The sequence below is a fragment of the Balaenoptera musculus genome, chromosome 14, assembly GCF_009873245.2.
Source record: "Balaenoptera musculus isolate JJ_BM4_2016_0621 chromosome 14, mBalMus1.pri.v3, whole genome shotgun sequence".
In the NCBI taxonomy this organism is placed as follows: domain Eukaryota; kingdom Metazoa; phylum Chordata; class Mammalia; order Artiodactyla; family Balaenopteridae; genus Balaenoptera; species Balaenoptera musculus.
Genome location: NC_045798.1, coordinates 17,766,671 through 17,784,343, shown reverse-complemented (window position 1 = coordinate 17,784,343; position 17,673 = coordinate 17,766,671). Strand labels below are relative to the sequence as shown.

The following is a 17,673-nucleotide window of genomic DNA, read 5'->3' as shown; positions in this document are numbered from 1 at the left end:
ACTAACTCACATGGTCGATTTACCTGAAAAGCCAGACTGTAGGTGGAGTGTCAGATTTGCTGCTTTACACTCAGCACTCATTCTCAGGAGCCTTGATGCCTGAAGTCCCCATGACCTGAGAGTTCTCCCCTGCAGGCGGCCCTCGTGGAAGTGACGCTGTCCTCAGAAGGTGACACAGGTGGCACAGGCCTGTGGCTGGAGGGGTTAGAAGGCCTAGCCCCCTGGCTCGGCAGCTGCAGTAGCTGGGACCAGGTCATTTCTCCACGGGGTGGCTTTACCCTGGGTGTGGAATCCTGGAATTCCCTGACAGTGAGAGGCCCGTGTCCACATTTTTCATGTTTCCTGCTCTAACTGATGCCAGGCGCCCCCTGGATTCGATAACACGGTCACTGAAGCCACAGCTTGTTAGCCGAGGAGCCTTTGGCATTTCTCTGCCCTTTGTGTTATGCGTTGATTTAAAATTTTCATTCTCCGAGGGCAAGCTTTTTCCCTTATTTTCAGATTCTTGGAAACGGCTCCACAATACTCATCATCCCCATTTTAGGAGGAAGTTCAGGTTCAGAGAGAAGCTAATTGCTCAAGATCACCTTGATAGCAAACGGCACAGTTGAGCCTCAGTTCAAATTCTGTGCATTTTAATAGACAACCTCAGACTACCTTCTGCCACATGAATCTTCTAAACAAAGAAGTTTCTTGGATTTGGGTAGAGGAACATTGTCAATTTCAGATGTTAGTAACACAGTTTGAAAATGCATTGTCTTCATTCAGTTGGGTGATCTACTACAGGGATCTGATGAGGTGATCCAGTAGCTTACATATATTGATACTTTCATTATTTTCCTACCTCAGACACACTTGTAATTTCAGATGCTCCCTTATTTCAAAAGCAAAATTAAAATTCACGTCTCTCCCTGTCTGTAGGTAAATGGGGATCTTTGGCTTGAACATACTTGTCAGTTACTCTAGATGCATTAAGGATTTTTTTATGTTACATTTATTAATCTTGTTAGTAGTACCTTCTAAATTGTGGTAGAAAATTAATGAAGCAGGTTGCCTATTAAACCTTCATACAGAAAGGTCGTTGAGCTCGTATTGGGATGGAGTTCGGTTTGTCAGAGACACTTCAGTGACTCCATCCACAACTCAACTTCTTCACCTGCTATCCCCGAAAAAGAGATTCCCCAAGTAAAACGCCTTATTGATCACTACTGGCAGTGAAAATAGAGCACCAACTCTGTCTCTGGAAAGCGGCAATGAAAAAGGTAAAGAATTAAGCATTTATCTTACCTTTCAGTACGAACTACATTTTAAGGTAACCATAACTCCCTAGTTGGTCATGGGAGATTCATCTTTACAGAAGAATGCAGCAAATCAGGAGGAAATTGCAGCAAATCAGAAGGAATGATGGAATTAGAAAAAAAATCATCATTTTGCAACTTTTACTGAAAGTATTGATTTAGGCAAAGAGCATCAGTGTATGAAACCACTAAATGAAAGGTAGATGGGGGAATTTTAAATGGAGAGGTCAAACTTTCACCATCTGAATTTTCACATCACTAACGTTGGGGCTCAGGACAGGCCGATCCCAAAATAGGCTAAAGTGGCGTACTGATTATTTTGAATTAAGGTTACTTAAGAAACAACCAATGGAAGAACACTTTGACCCTCCTTTGTCTCCAGAAAGCAGGAAATAAATCTCCCATGTGAAAGGTACCCTCCCGGCCCCACGAGGTAGAGAGACATCCTTATCACCAGAGATGGCGAATTCAGGGCCGAAAAGGCTGTGTAAACAAACCTTGTTATTACTTCTTCACTAATTTAGGACCCCAAGCCCAAATGTCTTTGTCTTGTCAGTTCTTCACAGATTTATTGTTTCTTTGTCTAAGAAGTATAAAAGCCACCTCCTTTGGTCATTTCTTTAGGTCCTATTTCTGTGAGACTTCTGTACATATGAATTAAATTTGTTCTTTTCTCCTGTTACTCTGTCTTGTGTCCATTTAATTATTAGACCGGCCAAAGGAACTCAAGAAGGGGAGGGGGGAACTTCCCCCTCCCCAACACTGAGGAGAAATAAATGCATCTACTTGTATGAGGCAATATGAAGACTATGTAGTGAGTATTCCTACCCCCAAAGGTGGACTTGAACGTACTCAAGTTCAGAGCTGACTTTTAGCTTACAGGACACACGGAGGTAGAAGAACAGATTGAGTGACCTTATGAGGAAGCAAACAGGCAAATCCAGAATGGGGGCCATCCTCCAGGACTGCTGTCCTGGTTTCCTCAGTAAGTCACTGGCATGAAGATAAAAAGTGGGTGGTGGGGATGGAGGGGTGCTCGAGAGTAAAACAGATTTCAGAGATATAATAATCAAATGAATGTGTGGATCTTGATTTGATCTTGATTCAAACCCAACTATATGAAAGACACCTCTGAGAGAATCCTGGAAATTTGATTTAGGAAATGGGTATTAGATCTTCAGGATTTATTGTTATTTCCAGGGTGGGGTTGGGAAGTGATAACGGATCATGTTTATTGGAAGGAAAATGTCCATAGTTTTTAGAAATGCAGATAGAAGTAGTAAAGGTAAAACAATACGTAGTCTGAGATTTGCTTTAAAATGCTTTTAAAAAAACGGAGGAAAAGTGAGGGGGAGGATGAAAGCAGACTAAAATCTTGATAACTTCCTGAGGTGTTGATTGACAGGTTATGGGCGTTCACTCTACATTCTCTACTTTTTGCATGTTTGAAAAATTTTACAAGAATTTTTAAAACCAGTAGAGGAGATTGCTTTGTGTGTGGATCAAGACTATCTTCGGGTAGGGCTGACGATAACCTCGTTGTCCCAGTGTCACGTGTAACCAGCACTGGTGACTTCGGATATAAATTCCTGTGACACATCGAATGGAGATACAGAACGTCCAGCATCTCAGATAACTGAGACTGAAGGAAGGCTGATGTGCTTTTTGGAAACTGCATTAGGTGACTGAAAAAGAGCCTCGTGACACTGATGGCAAAGATATGGATAGAGTTGTAATAAATGCATTTGCAACCAGAGTTCTGACTCATCCAAGTCGTGTGGACAGATTTACAACCTTTTGACTGGAAGACTTCTCATCGAAGGATGAGAAAAAAAAAAAAAGATGGAAAAAGATTATCCAAGAGAGGAAGCATATTAAGACGTGAAACTTGAGAAAACTGTATCCATTTACTCACTGAGTATGGAAGACTTCACTGAACCTCATTCAGTCATGAATATCTATTAAATCATAGCTCTGATGTTTACATTTAGCAGGAAAAAAATAATAACCCATGCTATTTAAGATGATCTATCCTGTAAGCATACTTTCCATGCCTAACGAGACTCTGCAAAGTAATTCTCTCTCACTGAGGTTACTTCGACAACTTTCTATTTTTAAGTTATGTGACTATTAACTTGTCAAAACATTTCAAAATAATTTCTTTAAAAGAAGTGTTTTCTAATGTGTTGCTCTAAACCAGACCTCACCAACTAATTACCAATATGACTGGTATGAAGAAACACAAAACTTTAAGAGAAGTCAAAACAAATCTGGATAAATGGGAGAGTTACAAGATATTTCTAGACAGGAAGACTCAGTATTGAAAAGATGTCAGTTCTCTTCAAATTAACCTATCCCAATCAAAATCCACATGAGAATTTTGAAGAATGTGATAAGCTGATCCTCATTCATCTAGAAGAGAAAAATGGGCAAAAATAACCAATAAAATTTTGAAAAAGTTAAACAGCAGGGGTCTGCTCTACCGAATATAAAACATTGCTATAGGAATGAAAACAGTGTGGTCTTGTTTCAGGCACAGACACATAAGTCTTATTTCAGGCACATAAGACACATAAGTGGCAGAGCATGCAAAATCTCCTGTATATGCATATTTATATTCATCTATATAGTAAAATTTGAATTTGGCTTATGAGCAAAGGTAGCATTTTGAGTCTGTTGGGGAAGGGATTGTGCATGATAGCTGGCCATCAGGTAAAGTCATAACCCCTCCACACTGTAAAAAAATAAATTCCCGAGTGTTTAATGAGATAATCATCAAAATATTAAAAATAGAAAAACATGAGAGTATATATTTTTATCACTCTGGGATATAAAGGGCTGTCCCAGGTGAACCCCAAACCTGGAAACCATAAAGGAGAAAATTAATGAATACATGACACAGATGAAGAGTTCTCGTGTGATAAGTGGTATCATGTACCAAATTAAAAGATGAGTAGTTGAAAAATTCCATTGGATTATCTTATACGGAGCATATTTTACTTTGTAAATCTGTTTGCCTAGAGAGTGCTTGTTCTCTGAGGTTCTGGCCTGGTTCACATTGTCTTAGGGAAGAACTGTGGGAGGGGGACAAGGAAGCTCAGCAATTGTATCCAAGTCAGCATTTTTGCCAGTTGTAGAAACAAAATGTCATCTGTCAGTCCTTGGAAAGGAAGTGTTTGCTTTATATATTTATTTTTTGGCCGTGCTGCAAGGCACGCGGGATCTTAGTTCCCCGACCAGGGATCGAACCCAAGCCCCCTGCAGTAAAAGCGCAGAGTCTTAACCACTGGACCGCCAGGGAAGTCCTGAAGTGTTTGCTTTAAAAAAAAAAAAAGCCATGGGGGCTTCCCTGGTGGTGCAGTGGTTGAGAATCTGCCTGCCAATGCAGGGGACGTGGGTTCAAGCCCTGGTCTGGGAGGATCCCACATGCCGCGGAGCAACTGGGCCCGTGAGCCACAGCTGCTGAGCCTGCGCGTCTGGAGCTTGTGCTCCACAACGAGAGAGGCCGCGATAGTGAGAGCCCCGCGCACCGCGATGAAGAGTGGCCCCCGCTTGCCGCAACTAGAGAAAGCCCTCGCACAGAAACGAAGACCCAACATAGCAATCAATCAATCAATCAATCAATCAAAAAAAAAATAAGCCATGAAAAGCTGGACATTAATCTCAAGGGTGGTAATTTAGGTATTCTCGCGTAGTTAGAAAAATAAGTGAGTCCAAAAGTGGAGGCTGTATGTTGTCTGGCAATTTTCTCTGTGTTTTTTTTTTTTAACCTGCTGCTATCCTTTGTCCGTTTACTTCAATTATTCGGTGCAGGCTGGCATGGCTTATCAGATGCTGCACGAGTGGTCCCGTTGCTTTCTCTGTCAGGGGCCCCTTGGGATCTGGAGTTCAGCCGTGTCGCAGTAGACTCTGTAGGCCCCTGTGATTGCCCCTGTTGACGCGTACCTGTGACACTGCGTTGGGACTCCCTGCTTACCCCACTGTCACCCCTCTAGACGTGGCCCCCTTCAGGGCAGAGACCGGGTGGGACCCACTGTGTATTCTGAGTGTCATGCACAGTGCCTGGCTCGTGGAAAGGAGACACTTCCTATCTTGAATGAATGAGTGATTAAGTGAACAGGGGATGGGTACGGAGGTGTGTATGTTTACAATACATTGTGGGAAATGATACAGTGGTGCCATCTGACATGCAGTGGAAACCAAAGTAAGAGGGCTTGCCTCTGCAGGGGTTGGCGAAGGCCAGTGACCCTGACCTGGATCCTGGAGGCTGAGCAGGAGGTTTTCACATGAGGAGAGGCATTAGTGGGAATGGCATTTACAGAATTACAGAGCAGTGAAGAAATCCTGCGTGGCTACTGTGTGAGGACAGAGGGAAGATATGGTTGATGAGGTAGCCTGGGGCGTCTTTGAAAATGCTCCCCATAACGTGCCAGGGAGTTTGGATATTGGGCAAAATGTGAGGCCCTTGGGATCTTTTTTTTAAAATTTATTTTATTGAAGTATAGTTGATTTACAATGTTGTGTTAATTTCTGCTGTACAGAAAAGTGATTTAGTTATACATATATATGCATTCTTTTTCATATTCTTTTCCATTATGGTTTATCGCAGTATATTGAGTCTAGTTCCCTGTGCTATACGGTAGGACCTTGTTGTTTATCCATTCTCTATATAATAGCTTGCATCTGCTAACCCCAAACTTCCAATCCATCCCTCCCCCTCTCCCCTTCCCCTTCCCCCTTGGCAACCGCAAGTCTGTTCTCTGTGTCTGTGAGTCTGTTTCTGTTTTGTAGATAAGTTCATTTGTGTCATATTTTAGATTCCACATATAAGTGATATCATATGGTATTTGCCTTTCTCTGTCTGACTTACTTCTCTTAGTATGATAATCTCTAGGTCCATCCATGTTTCTGCAAATGGCATTAATTCATTCTTTTTTATGGCTGAGTGATATTCCATTATATATGTATATATACCACATCTTCTTTACCCATTCATCTTTTGATGGAAATTTAGGTTGTTTCCGTGTCTTGGCTATTGTAAATAGTGCTGCTATGCCTTGGGATCTTTTAAATGAGATAATTCCATGAAAAATGGCTCTTAGGAACAAGGAGGATGCTCCCGGCCCTCCTCCGGACTCTCCTTGGCTCCAGTTTTCCCCTCCTCTGATGCTTATTCCACACAGACAGCAAGGTAGCCATCAAATGAAGCTGCTTCTATATTGTTGCTGATGCAAACGTATTTTGAGAGAAAGATAAATGGGTTCAAAAATGATTATTGTAACCAATTTGAAGGGACGGTTTAGATCACAAAGTTTTAGTAACTGATTAGGTAAATTTGATGAACCCATAACTTTGTTCATCTTTCATATTGTATCTGTTCAGGGGTAACTTTTGTATTGATGGTATGGGTTTTTTTTGTTTGCTTTTTGTTTTTTGTTTTTGCCAGTGAAATTCAATTATGTTTAGTGTCACTTTAATATCAGGTAATATATTGCAAAAGAAAAGGCATTAAAAACAGGATGTGGATTGTCAAAATACTGGAGGAAAAAACACAAAGGAATTCACATTTAGCTTAATTGGGTTGTGGTCGCCTGAATATAGATCATCTCATGCGCTGTTGTTTAATGCTATGCAAATTACATACAAGACTTTTCTGCCAAAGATCTGGTGAACCGAGGAACCTTGGGAAGAGCTGACAGTATGAAAGAAAGCAGTTTCCTTTTGGGGGAGTTGAATCTTGGTATGATTGCTTAGTTATCCTATCTTAAAAAAAGCCTGCCTTTTGGGTTTCTTGATGGTCATAAACAGCTCTTATTTGGGCAGTGCTTCTAACAAAGCCATCTTGCTTGATCTTCACAACTACCTTATGCATGACTAGTTTTTTTTTAGGTGATGTGTCACATATGATTTGAAATATTTGTTTAGATGCATTTTACTTTGGACATCAGAATAGAACAGAATTAAACTTCACATAGAATATAGAGACTTTTAATAATGGGAGGTATCCATAGTCATCCTTTGGCCAGTAGAGAGCAGATATCTGCTCTTTAAACTACTTTAGTAGTAGAAAAATTCTTTAAGTTATGATACAATATTTATTATACTTACGTTGCATTTATGTAGCAGAACCCCAGTAGGTCATGACAGGTAGGGTTGGTATATCACCAACCAGTTGGTATTAAATTTAAAAAAACCATTATGCCTCCAATCGGTATAGTATTATACATAGTAAGTATATATGCTTATTTTGTTGAAAAGGTGTGTAAAGTAATGGTCCAGGAATCTGGAGGCCATATTTTGATTGTTTTAAACTTTCTGTAATGAAAAATTCAAACATGTACAGGAGAGAATCATACAATAAATTTGTCGCCACCACTCAGCTTTATCAATAATCAACACATAACCAATCTTGTTTCATCCATACATTGTTTCCTTTAGGTTATTTTGAAGCATACCTAGACATGATATATATCATTTCATCTGTAAATATTTCTGTATTTCTAAAAGATAAGAGCTCCGAAAATACCCAACATAAGCATAACACATTGCTACTGCTAAAAAAGTGATACTTGCTTAATATCATAAAATATTCAATCTGTATTCACATATCTTCAGTTTTTTTACAAGAAATTTGTTTTACTTGAATTGAGTTTTAAATAAGGTTCATATGTTACACCTGATTGTTATTTCTTTTAAGTCTTTTTTGAACTATAGGTTCCCTATCATTTTTCCTCTTGAAATTTTTTGTTGAAGAAACTGGGTCATCTGTTGTGTAGAGTTTCCCACACCCAAGATTTTGCTGATTGCATCCTTGTGGTATGATGATGATAATAATAAAATCTCTAGCTTTATTGATGTAATTCATGTAAAATAAACTACACATATTTCAAGACTGCCCCCAGATGCCAGCTGCAATATGTGTCTAAGGTCTACCTGCATTTCTACCTAACTGACTACACGTTTTGGGGTTCCCACGACCTTCTTCTTAGGTCTGAGATTTCACTAGAACAACTCACAGAACTCAAGAAAGTCCTACGCCTATGATTAGTTTTACTGTAAAGGGTTCAACTCAGGAACTGCAAAGTGGTTGTTACGTAGGGCAGGGTCTCATGGGAAGGAGTGGAGTACAGAGCTTCCACACCCTCTCCAGGAGTGCCACCCTCCCAGCACATTGACGGGTTCATCAGCCTGGAAGCTCTCCAGACCTCATCGTTCTAGAGTTCTTATTCAAGTTTCATTACACAGGCCCCATTGATTAAATCATTGGCTATTAGTAATTGAACTCAGTTCTAGCCTCCTGGAAATCAAGTGGTAGGGCTGAAAGTTCCAATCCTCTAATCACATGGTTGGTTCCTCTGGCAACCAGTCCTATCCTGAAGTTATCTAGGGGTTTTCCAAGTCACCTCATTAGCATAAACTCAAGTATGGGTGAAAAGGGCTCCTTATGAATAAGACATTCCTATCACTCAGGAAATTCCACCGGTTTTAGGAGCTCTGTGCCAAGAAGCAGGACAGAGACCAAATATCAATACATACATTTTTAATTTTACTGCATATATCATTTCCAAAAGTTTGCTCCTGCCTCTTTGTTATCAAACAATATGTACTCTTTTTTTTTTTTGTAATCTGGCTCCTTTTACTCAGAATAATTTTTTTGAGATCCACCCATGTTATATCAATAATTTATTCCTTTTCATTGTTGAATATTATTACCTTATATGGATATCCACTCATATTTATCCATTTGTTCACCTATTGGGGGCACTTGGGTTGTTTCCAGTTTTTGATCATCACGAATAAAGCTGCTGAGAACATTCATGTACAAGTCTTTGTATGGGTGTATGCTTTCATTTCCCTGGGGTAAATACCTAGAAGTGGAATTGATGGGATTTTATAGTGGTTTGTGTTTAACTTATTACGAAACTGCCCAATTGTTTTCCAAAGTGTTTGTTTCGTTTTACATTCCCACTTGCAGTGTATGAGAATTCTGGTTATTCCACGTCTTTGCCAATGTGTGATACGGTCAGTCTTTTCAAATTTTAGCTACTCTAATAGGTGTGTAGTAATATCTCATTGTGATTTTAATTTGCCTTTTCCTAATGACTAATGTTGAGAATCTCTTCATATGCTTCTTTGCCATCCACATATCTTCTTTGGTGAAGTGTCTGTATGCATCATTTGCCCATTTTTTTTAAGAGGGTTTTTTGTTTTGTTATTCTTGAGCTTTGAAAATCCTTTATATGTGCTGGATACAATTCCTCAATCAGATATATGATCTGCCAGCATTTCCTCTCAGTCTGTGGTTTGTCTTTTAATTCTCTCCATTGTTTTTTGAAGAGCAGAATTAAACCAAAATTCAGTAACAGAAGGATATCTGGAAATCTCCAAATATCTGGAAATGAATCACCTCAGTAATAAATAACTTACAGTTCAAGGAAAAAAATATCAAGAGAAATTAGACTATAATTTGAATTGAATGAACATGAAAACAGACTATTAATATCTGTGAGGTACAGTTAAGTCAATGCCCAGAGGAAATTTTATAACTTTAAATGATTATATTAGAAATGTTTAAATTCAGTGGTGAGACTTTGTAAGAAATTAGAAAAGTAGCAAATTAATCCCACAGTAAATTGTAAGCATTTAAATAACAAAGAGTGGAAATCAGTGAAATATAAAAAATATAAATAATAGAAGAAAATGAATGAAACAAAAACTAAACATCAGTACAGTTGATAAACGTCTGCCTAGATTGATCAAGGGAAAACAAAAGGAAAATACAGTTTAACAGTATAAAGAATGAATGAAGAACTGTCACTAAATCTTACGGACATTAAAAGGGCAATAAAGAAATATCAAATTTCAGTAATTCGACAAATTGGATGAATTGGACAAATTCCTTAAAAGATACAAGTTACCAGTATAAGAAGGAATAGAAAATATGAATAGCCCTATATCTATGAAAGAAATGGAATTTGTAATTTAAAACCTTCCCACAAAGAAAATTCCAGGCTCAGATGGCTTCACTGATGAGTTCTATCAAACATTTGAAGAATTAATACTGTCTTACACCAACTCTTTCAGAAAAATTAAATAAAGGAATAATTCTCCTCTCATTTTATGAGTCATATTATCTTGATACCAAAACCAGAGAAAGCTATTATAAGAAAAGAACAAGACTTCTACACTGAAAGCTATGAAATAGTAATAAGAGAAATTATAGAAGCTTAGATAAATGGAGAAATATGTCATATTTATGCATAGTACACTTAGTATTATTGAGGTTAATTTCCCCCATATTGATCTGTAGATTCAACAAAATCCCCATCAAAGCCTCAGCAGGCTTTTTCTGGGAGGAAATTTCCATGTTGATTTAAAAAACTTATATACAGTGAACCTAGGATAGCCAAAAAACAAACAAAAAACAAAACCAAAAGCAATAAAACAAAGTTGGAATGCTTAGGTTACTAAACCTCCTGATTTCAAGACTTACTAAGCCTAAAGCAATCAAGATAATACAGTATTTTTGTAAGGGTAGACATATAGATCAATGCAACAGTATAGTCCAAAGACAGACATACACATATTTAGTGTTGAATCAACAAAGATGCCAAGAAAATTCAATGGAGAAGGGATAGTTTTTTCAACAAATGATACCAGAACGATCAGGTATTATAAAGAAAAAAAGAACCTTGGTTCTTACCTTGCATCGTACACAAAAATAACAAATGGATCTTAGACCTAAACATAAAATCTAAACTTTAAAATTTCTAAGGGAAAGTATAGGTTAAAATCTTCATGACCTTGGGATGTGAGAGATTTCTTAGCACAGACTGTCTACCAAAGAAGTAATCAGCACATTGGAACTCATTAACTAAACACTTGTTCTTTTAGAAGGACTTCATGAAGGAAATGAAGAGGCAAGGTGCAGAGTGGGAGAAAATATTATTCATCAGGGAAATGCAAATTAAAGTACAAATCAAAATGAAATACTATTACACACCCAACAGAGTGGCTAGAAGTAAAAATATTGACAACCGAAGTATTGGCAACTGGAACTATCATATATTGTTGGTGGGAATGTAAAATCCTACACCCAGTTTGGAATATGGTTCAGCAGTTTCTCATAGTGTTCAGTATAACTCACCATATGACCAGCAGTTTCACCTCTAGATATTTACCCATGAAAAATGAAAACACATGCCCATAAAAAGACGTATACACAGATGTTTAAAGCAGCTTTATTTGTAATAACCCCAAACTGGAAACAACCCAAATGTCTACCAACAGATGAACAAATAAACAAATGGTAGAATATTCATACAATGACATACTACTTGGCCATAAGAAGGAACTGGATACTTATGCACACAACAATATGGATGAAGCTTGTTTATGCCGAGGGAAAGAAGCCAGACACAAAAGACAACATATTGTATTATTTATATAAAATTCTAGAACTACAGCAAGTCATCTTTATTAACAGAAAGGAGATCAGTAGTTGCTCAGATCCTAGAATTTGGGGAGGTTGATTGCAAAGGAGCATCTTTTGGGGTGATAGAAATATTTGATATCTTGATTAGAAGAGTATGATATGTGAAAAACTCATTTAACAGTACACTTAAATGTGCATTTAATTACATGTAAATTATACCTCAATTAGTTTCAAAAAGGAAGGGATAATGCCAAATTGTTGCCCATCAGTGGATGATAGAGATTTAATTTCTACTTTTTCCATTTGGATAATCGCTTTGGGGGTTCACTTATTGAATAGTCCCTCCTTTCCCCATTTTTCTGCCTTGCCACTTCTATTATGTATCAAGGTTCCATGTATGTGTGGGTCAGTTTATATGCTTTCTGTTCCATTTCATTGGTCAATTTGTTTATCCTGTCTTAATTATTTTAGCTTCATAATAAGCCCTTTTATCATCATTCTTTTTCTTCAGAAATGTCTTGGCTATTCTTGAGCCTGTGTTGTTTTGCATACACTTTATAAAGAGCTTATCTGTTTCCGCGTTCTATGAAAAATCCTATTGGAATATTGACGGGAATTGTATTGAGTTTATAGATGAATCTGGGTAGACTTTGGGTTTCTGCAGTATTAAATCTTTCCATTCCTAACTGTGGTCTATCTTTCCACGTATTAAGATCTTTACTGTCTCTCAGTACAATTTGTAATTTTTCCCTGTAACATTCCTGCACATATTTTAAAAGATTTATTTCAAGGCATTTGATGTTTCTTATTCTGGCGTAAGTGAAATCTTCCTTCTAATTATGTTTTATCGTGGTTTATCATTGATGTATAGAAGTGTGATTTTTTGAATATTAATATATCCAGGGAACATTTGCTTTTGCTTTAGAAAGAAACTCATTCATCGATTAGCAGAATTTGTCATGTGTGTGTACGCTTTTAATATTTTTGTAAAGTGGTGGTGTTGAGGGAAAGCTTCCCCAAAGTCCTTAAGTTATTTTTCATAGTCAAGTCTCTACATGTAAGGTTGGCCCTGAGTCATGGGAAGAGGGTACTAGCTGGAGCTGTGGTGTTTCCAGCTTTAAATTTAGTCAGCTGTTTATGCAATCATGGGTGTCAATAAGAGGCATCTCTCGTCAAGCCAGTATCCTTTTTTTGGGCATATTTTTTATTGAGGTATAACTGACAAATGAAATTATTTATATTTAAAGTATACAATGTGATGATGTGATATACACATACATTGTGAAATGAATACCAAAATCAAGTTCATCAAGCCAATATCCTTGAATGAAGACATCCATGTATCTTCCATTCTAGGGATGGAGGCTGTCATTGTTAAAAACATGTCAATCTTCTCTTTTAGTATCCGGAGCGTGATGCAGAAGTATCTCGAGGAGAGACATGAAATCACTTTCAACAAGATTTTTAATCAGAAAATTGGTAAGCCTGCTTGTTTGTTTGGCAAACTGTAATTCCAGTCGTGGTATCGGGTGGTGCCACAATAATGTATAAATGCAGCCCCTAATGCTGTTACATGCTTCATAGCTCAAGCTGGGGATGAAAGAAATTGCATGTAATTAATAACATACTAAATGATTACTTATGTTCCTAGTAATATCTCTTGTAAGTAAGCTATTGGAAAACGGACTAGTTTGGCTGTAGGTTTTAAGACAGTTCAGGAGGTTCCCCAAATCAAAGGATTGGGTACTTGGAAACCAGAAAGAAGCTCTCTTTGGACCCGCGTCTGAGGTCCTCAGCTTCTCTCACTGATCTTGTACGTTCCGTGATCACAGGGGGTTGGCATGTGTCTTCGTAAACCTCACCCTGCTCTTGTGTCTGCTTCCAAAGTGTGGGACTGGCTTACTTGATCAGTTCTCATGGGTTTATGGGTTTTGTTTGCTGCTCACTATTGTCAGTTCCACATCAATTTCCCTTATTCCTGTGGCTCCATTTGGAATCTCTACTTAGCCGGTGACCAGGACTCCCCCTGTTGTGTACACAGATCTCATGGACCCATGCCCACCTCTGGCCAGCGCTGGTCTCAGCCTATGCAGATGTGTGGTTGTGTAGGAGTGCTCTGTGGTGACCGCAGTTAGTGCCCTAGAGAAATTAGGACTGGACAGGAATTGCTGTAGTGGGAATTTCAAGACCCACAAAGAAATGAGACACTGTATTCTCACCTGCCTTCTGAAAGACTGGCAGTTTGTTTAAAGGTGACTGTCGGCCAGGTTAGATGAGAAGCTGTTGTCCACCTGTTTGTTTGTTTTTTTTCCCATTCCCCAAAATCAGTTCCCACTGTCCAGAAATTTCCTAAACAATCTTTTGTTCTTGAGGCTAGGATTCATCATTTGGCCTGTCATCTGGCTCTATTGTTAACTTGCCCACAGTGATGTAATAAGCAGATCATGCTAGAGTTTTTCCATGAAATCAGCATAGCTGAATACAAGAGACCAGGAAGCTCTTTTCGTCTCTTTGCATCTTGTTTGCCTCCCACAACTGCTCAGAGAAGGTTTGCGGAGGAACTGTGTCTGAGTTTTTTAATTAACTTAATACTAGAGGATTACTCTGTTAAAATTTCAAGAAATTAAAGTCTTCTTAAAGTTTCCTGGAACTCTGCTTCTGCATGTAGTTCTGTTTCCATGATTCATAGACACAGGCTGGGACTTTCCTGGTGGTCCAGTTGTTAAGACTCTGCGCTTCCACTGCAAGGGGCATAGGTTTGCTCCCTGGTTGGGGAACTAAGATTCCCGCATGCTACACAGCACAGCAAAAAAAGAAAAAAAAAATTTCCATAGATACAGGCTGACTGATCCCTTTGAGACTGAATATTCTTAGAGATAATTCTGGGTCACCCTTCCATGTACAGGTAAGGAGGTGTAGACCCAGGTTGATGAAGTGACTTGTTCTGATCTGACGTTCTCCTTCTCTGATAATTCTTTAAAGGCTCTTGGAAAGAAAACCATGACTGTAACATACTGTAGAAAGTCACCCAGTAAAAACTGGAGAGATTTTTTGTTTTTTTAGAAAGAATTACAGTGATCTCCTTTGTGCAAGGAAAGCAGAAACCAGTGCGGAAAGTCTTTGGAAGTTTGTGAACCACTTTTTGTCACAAAGTAGCTGTCTATGAAGGCAGTCTTCTGTAGATGTGGCTTCTGTGATAACCCACAAAATACAGTGGTCAAAAGGTGGCTGGTGTGCTCTGGAGAAGCAGATGAAGAGTAGCCCGTCCGTTCTGAGGACGACGTGGGGAGAGCCCTTAGCCACATGGAAATGTTTCATCCTGAGCATCAGGATTTGGTGGGGGAACAGATTTGGCTTTCATCTCATCCTTTATTGCTGCTTCTCGTTGCTTCCATGGTGTTTGGTTACGTGCCACCTATATAAATGCTCTCCTTTGCTTCTGATTTTGTACTGAAAAGCAGAAAATAAAACTAGCCTGATAACAAGATTGAGAAACTCCATATCTTTGAGAGGGAAGGCAAAAAAGGAATTCTTTATTGGTTACTCAAATTTTTAAAAATGTTTTACAGCTTTGTTGAGATATATTTGAGATCGCATAAAATTCACCCATTTCGAATATACAGTTCAGTGGGTTCTCGTGCATTCAGAGTTGTGTGACCGTCAACAACTCTTGTCACAGAACATTTTCAACACCGCAGAAAGAAACTCCACGCCCATCAGCAGTCCCTTTCCATTCTCCCTCTCCCCCCAACCCCTAAGTACCACTAATCTAATTTCTGGCTCTGTGGATTTGCCCGTGTTGGACACGCCACATAAACGGCATCATAAGAAGAGCTAACACCTATCCTTCTCAAACTCTTCCAAAATATAGCAGAGGGACTCATTCTACAAGACCACCATCACTCATTCTACAAGACCACCATCACCCTGATACCAAAACCAGACAAAGATGTCACAAAGAAAGAAAACTACAGGCCAATATCACTGATGAACATAGATGCAAAAATCCTCAACAAAATACTAGCAAACAGAATCCAACAGCACATTAAAAGGATCATACACCATGATCAAGTGGGGTTTATCCCAGGAATGTAAGGATTCTTCAATATACGCAAATCAATTAATGTGATACACCATATTAACAAATTGAAGGAGAAAAACCATACAATCATCTCAATAGATGCAGAAAAAGCTTTTGACAAAATTCAACACCCATTTATGATAAAAACCCTCCAGAAAGTAGGCATAGAGGGAACTTTCCTCAACATAATAAAGGCCATATATGACAAACCCACAGCCAACATCGTCCTCAATGGCGAAAAACTGAAACCATTTCCTCTAAGATCAGGAACAAGATAAGGTTGCCCACTCTCACCACTATAATTAAACATAGTTTTGGAAGTTTTAGCCACAGCAATCAGAGAAGAAAAAGAAATAAAAGGAATCCAAATCAGAAAAGAAGAAGTAAAGCTGTCACTGTTTGCAGATGACATGATACTATACATAGAGAGTCCTGAAGATGCTACCAGAAAACTACTAGAGCTAATCAATGAATTTGGTAAAGTAGCAGGATACAAAATTAATGCACAGAAATATCTTGCATTCCTATACACTAATGATGAAAAATCTGAAAGTGAAATTAAGAAAACACTCCCATTTACCACTGCAACAAAAAGAATAAAATATCTAGGAATAAACCTACCTAAGGAGACAGAAGACCTGTATGCAGAAAATTATAAGACACTGATGAAAGAAATTAAAGATGATACAAACAGATGGAGAGATGTACCATGTTCTTGGATTGGAAGACTCAACATTGTGAAAATGAGTATACTACCCAAAGCAATCTACAGATTCAGTGCAATCCCTATCAAACTACCACTGGCATTTGTCACAGAACTAGAACAAAAAATTTCACAATTTGTATGGAAACACAAAAGACCCTGAATAGCCAAAGCAATATTGAGAAAGAAAAACGGAGCTGGAGGAATCAGGCTCTCTGACTTCAGACTATACTACAAAGCTACAGTAATCAAGACAGTATGGTACTGGCACAAAAACAGAAATATAGATCAATGGAACAGGATAGAAAGCCCAGAGATAAACCCACACACATATGGTCACCTTATCTTTGATAAAGGAGACAAGAATATACAGTGGAGAAAAGACAGCCTCTTCAATAAGTGGTGCTGGGAAAACTGGACAGCTACATGTAAAAGAATGAAATTAGAACGCTCCCTAACACCATACAGAAAAATAAACTCAAAATGGATTAAAGACCTAAATGTAAGGCCAGACACTATCAAACTCTTAGAGGAAAACATAGGCAGAACCCTCTATGACATAAATCACAGCAAGATCCTTTTTGACCCACCTCCTAGAGAAATGGAAATAAAAACAAAAATAAACAAATGGGACCTAATGAAACTTAAAAGCTTTTGCACAGCCAAGGAAACCATAAACAAGACGAAAAGACAACCCTCAGAATGGGAGAAAATATTTGCAAATGAAGCAACTGACAAAGGATTAATCTCCAAAACATACAAGCAACTCATGAAGCTCAATATCAAAAAAACAAACAACCCAATCCAAAAATGGGCAGAAGACCAAAATAGACATTTCTCCGAAGAAGATATACAGATTGCCAACAAACACATGAAAGAATGCTCAACATCATTAATCATTAGAGAAATGCAAATCAAAACTACAATGAGATATCATCTCACACCGGTCAGAATGGCCATCATCAAAAAATCTACAAACAATAAATGCTGGAGAGGGTGTGGAGAAAAGGGAACCCTCTTGCACTGTTGGTGGGAATATAAATTGGTACAGCCACTGTGGAGAACAGTATGGAGGTTCCTTAAAAAACTAAAAATAGAACTACCATACGACCCAGCAATCCCACTACTGGGCATGTACCCTGAGAAAACCGTAATT

General features: G+C 38.4%; 1 protein-coding gene across 1 annotated transcript in view; it reads left to right on the top strand.

Annotated features, from left to right (window-relative positions):
• Positions 1-17,673, top strand: part of GRK3 (G protein-coupled receptor kinase 3) — a 124,128-nt gene that overhangs the window by 10,033 nt on the left and 96,422 nt on the right. The window contains 1 exon segment of the mRNA XM_036874923.1: positions 13,136-13,212. Coding sequence (XP_036730818.1) covers positions 13,136-13,212 — 77 coding nt within the window.